At 38.9% G+C, this 4,673-nt stretch overlaps 1 protein-coding gene across 1 annotated transcript in view; it reads right to left on the minus strand.

Moving 5' to 3' along the window:
• LOC104493113 (abnormal spindle-like microcephaly-associated protein homolog) overlaps positions 1-3,326 on the minus strand; it is a gene marked incomplete at both ends in the record, with an annotated part of 20,440 nt that extends 17,114 nt beyond the window's left edge. Inside the window, 2 exon segments of the mRNA XM_010135742.1 lie at positions 1,448-2,801; positions 3,183-3,326. Of these exon segments, the coding sequence (XP_010134044.1) occupies positions 1,448-2,801; positions 3,183-3,326 (1,498 nt within the window).
• Positions 3,327-4,673: the final 1,347 nt, after the last annotated feature.

Raw genomic sequence — 4,673 nt, forward strand, 5'->3', positions numbered from 1 at the left:
TTAAGAGTAAATAAGCGCTATCGTATTTCACAGTTCTTCCATATGCTAAGGAAATGTACCGTTTGCAATTCATTATCATATTGCTAGAATCACTAAGCTAATTGGTAAAAATGTTCATTAGAACGTGTGAAAGTGTGTACTGGGGCAAGAGTATGAATTTTAGGGTTTACTCACCTCTTTCCACAGTTAGATTGCATACTACTCTGGTACCCATTTCAGAGCAGCCCAACTTGTAATAGGTAGGCACCAAGGCATTAGCTACTAATATCCACCAGAGCGGTAGAAGGACTTAAATAACACATGGAAAAATGCAGATCTAGGCTTTCTGAACTCTCGACATGTAAAGATACACACTTTAGGCACAATCACTCTGTTACATCGACACCAAATGAAGAATTAAAAAGCTATGCTGTTGCAGATGGACTACAGTTGCTATCTGATAAGCCCTGAGAAGACAGTACTTCAGAACCAATAGAGATAGAGATCATACATCAGGTTTCACCCTCCTGCTTAGCTGAAGTAGTGTTTTTCATGGCACATTCAATTCTAGAAGCAAAGAAGTAATTCCAATTTCTCATGCACTTTTAATAATTTTTAAATACATTCTGATAATTTTCAATAAAGTTGGATCTCCAATGGATTAATGATGGGCATTTCAAAGTTAACTTTTAGTTTAGATTTTCTTCGTGACGTCTAGGGACAACACCTGTGTAATTAAACGAATACTAGGCCACAGTTCTCAGGAAGAACATAATTCAAAGCTGTCACAATTTTGTGTTCTACAACTAGGCTTAAGAGACACCAAAGTAATTTTGGGCCCCCAGAATACTTCCTTGGCCAGCCCATCTATCCCTACCCTAACGGATGAACAAAAATAACCCAGAAAACCTGAATTTAGAAAATTTAGAAAACCTGAAATACACCAAAATGTAAGAAGTCAACTTATTCTGATCTTCAAGCAACAAAGTATTGGCAAACTGTAAAGTCAGAAGGATCTGCACGAGACTGAGAACAAGGTAATCAGACAGTAATAAGCAGGCAGAGTGAATGAAACTTGGGAACATATTTGAAAACGTGACAACAGCAATGGAGACAAATATTCACAATTGTGAGTGTACATACGACAGATACCTCGTGCAGTGAATAATTTTCCAGTAAATTTGAATTACATAACAAAGGCTCAGCTCAAGAACTGGCAGGTACTTTTCCTGTTACTGTCATTCATGAGGTTTACAAAAGAATAAAGTAAATTTGAAGCCCATTAGATAAACAAAACTCTGACCTAGTTTTCCAATTTTTAAGATGCAGATAATATCTGACAAACAGCACAGGGCTGCATTGCAGAGATATAATAAAATAGTCCTGACTGTTCCTAGACAGTACAGTTTGCCATACAAATTTCTTAGGCATCTTTTCAAAAGTGATAGATGTAGACAATACTGCTCACCAGCTCTCTTTCTCTGTCCTGCTCTCTCTCTCTTTGTGGGTTTGAAGGCTGGTGGTCTCATCATAGCATGGGGTTTATTGTCCACGCTAGATATAAAAGTTCTTTTTCTTTCCACTTCTTCCACATTCACTGGAGCTGTAGCTCTGCTGTTTTCTACATATATTTCACTTTTCCTTTTACGACACAAAGAAGCTGATCCAGCAGCAGATGGATTTACTTTATCATCGTGACACTTATTTTCAGCTGAAATGGGATCTATAACTGGAAGACGTTTAGATATTTCTGCTTTTGTACGTATGGGCACCACATTAGCACATTCCATTATTGCTTTGCTAAGGCACTTTTTAGATTTTGGCTGGAGGGTTTCCAACCTTTCTTCTTCACCAGCATCAGGCTTATTTTTTATGACAGTGGCAGAAAGGACTGGACGCTTTTTTGGTTGTTCTCTCCGAGAAGAATTGCGACTCTGAAGTTCCTCTGTGGAGGGAAGACTCAAGTGATTTTCATTGGGTTTGTCATAATGAAGTACCTGTGATTCTACATTCCATATCTCAAAGACTTGGTTTAAGTTGTGTTCTATATGAACACGAGGGTTTGTCTCTACATCTCCAATTTTTTTCCATTTTGAGGGTAGGCATTTCTTTACAACATACGTCTCTGTAGTAGACGATATTAAAGCTGCCTCAGGTTTAGGAGTCAGTGGCTGCTTATCTGACAAGCTGTTTTTCACGAACTGGTCAGGTGACAGAATTGGAATGGGCTGCTCTAGTATATCTGTACCCACTTGATAACTATCATTTACAAAAGAATCTGGACTTAAAATTCTCCTTGTACTTAAAACAGGCACAGATGCCGAGTGCTCAGGCGTGCAGACAGGCGAGAGTTTACGATTAAGAATCCCTTCACAGTTTGAAGCTGGCAGTCCTGCTAATCCAGAGGAGCGGTATGCACTTTCAGATTTTAATTCATTGTGCTCGTTAACAAATTTCTTGACGCCACAGCTGACTATTTCAGGCAATAACTCCTCATTGACAGTAGCAGAGATGTCCGAAGATGCAGTCGACCTTCTCATTGCAAGTGGTGTGCAAACAGTATTATGATCTTCTTCTAGCACTGGTGTAATAGGAGATATTGGCAATTTATTTTCTGAGTCAACGAAAAAGTCATTTCCAGGGGACATACTATTTTGCATTGTGTTCTGATTTTCACATGGCTGAAGCGGGCTTCTAAGTCTATCCACCTTCTGGGAAACTTGAAAGGTTTTATTAACATTTTTAACTTTCGAAGCACTTCTTTTAATTGTAGCAGATGTTCCTGAAGAATTTTTCTTTTTTATAGTATCCCAAAGACTCTTCTGAAAAAGAATCATAAATAACAGTTATTATGCTGACTTTCTGTACACTTTTATATGTAAAAGTGAACGTTACTAGGTGTATTCATTCAAAGTCTAAAAATACTACAAAAAGAACACCTTGTCCAAAATGGACCACAGGTTATTTCCAGGCTTGAAAACAGCTTTTTGAATTATGTTTTAGTTTTATTCTCTAAGCTGTAACGAACCAGTATCTACTTTCCAATCCAGATGAAACAATTTGAAGACAATGGGCATTCCCACAGATAGCATCATTTTTCAATTTTTAATTCTCCTTCACTGAATTCTCTACTAGTAAAAACACCAGCTGTGTCAGCTATGCCAAAGTAACAGAATTAACACATATAACAGGCACACACACACCTTTTTCTTCAGAGGCTGCTCAGCAACACCCAGCAGCACAGCTTGATGCTTTACAATGCCGTTAACAATAAAAGTTACCAGTTCTCTGACTTTTCCTTCTTCTAATGGCACCCAGGTTACAGAAACAAAGATTCTTTGTCCTGACTATTGGAGGGAAAAAAAAAAGTTTAATATCTAGCACTTAGGTACACATACGAACATTAAAGATAGAGCAGTCAAATGAGAAGTGGTATACAGAAGTAACACATATTCTGACAACATGAAATGATAAGCAATCGCCACACATTTAAATGTCGATTTTCCCCTCTGACATGTAAATCTAGGCAACCTCTATCAAAAACGTTGTCTCACTAAAAGGGCATATTCCTCTTAATGAAACTATAATGAAAAGCAAGCAAGAACACATAAATATAACACAGCAGAAAGGACAAGATTTGAGTAAAGTTAAGTAGAAGGGATTACAAAACTTTTTGCACATATTAACCAAATAAGTGCTCTAAAGCGATTTTGAGAGCATTATATCTGGACTAACAATCAGAGGGTAATTTTTAGGACCTTAGCTGAACCTAAATAAGAGCACAACATTTTTTAGTCAAATGACCTGCAAAGATGAGATCCGACACAAGCTTGTTGAATAAAAATGAAGACACTGCAAATGAGCAAGGAAGTCCTGGAACTATGTATGAACCGTGTAAAGATTCTTCGTGCACAGGGACCTCCACTGAATCATTTTGGTGGTCTGCTGATGACAATACCGACAGCCAAAGACTGGCTATACCTCAGACAGAATCAGACCGTGAAAATGACCGGTCTCTTGAGCATCTGAACCAGGAGTTCCACCTCCTGGGGCAGAGGCATTTAATGAAAACACACACACTAATTCAATACATGCATATACAGTAAAGTCGGTCAACACAGGTTAGTGTTCGTTACTTACTAGAGGAACTTGCTACTCAAATACTTCACAGTGAGACTCTAGCCTGTTTTTACAAGCACCTTGATGCAAGAGATCTCCAGAGAGTTTATTGCTCTCTCTCAAAGAGTCTCTCTGGAGAGTCTAGGTGCCCATCGATACACATTTGTCCAAACTGCTGTTAAAAATAGGCACTGACTGGATTAACCATAGTTTATTTTTCCTTGGGAACTGTAAAGAATTATTCCTAGATTAAGCCTGCTTTGCTCTCTGCTGTATTATTAATTACCACGCAGAGCAGTGAATTAGCATCCTCACATTAGGCTTCCTCAGTCTTTTCCTTAAACTAAACAGACGTCCTCCGATTTTTTGAGGTCACTTTTTAAACACTTCTTATTCTTCCGTCTCCGTCTTTAAAACCGCATTCCTAGAGAGCGATTAATTTTTTTTTTCTTTTTGCACCATACAGCAGAGCCCCCTCTGTCGGTCCAGGATGTACTGCGTGCGCGGCCTGCGACAGCCCCCACGGGTCCCACCTCGATCTCCGGCCCTTCCCCCGGAACGCGAACCGCGAGACA

The sequence above is a fragment of the Buceros rhinoceros genome, unplaced genomic scaffold (assembly GCF_000710305.1).
Source record: "Buceros rhinoceros silvestris isolate BGI_N320 unplaced genomic scaffold, ASM71030v1 scaffold46734, whole genome shotgun sequence".
Taxonomy (NCBI): Eukaryota; Metazoa; Chordata; class Aves; order Bucerotiformes; family Bucerotidae; genus Buceros; species Buceros rhinoceros.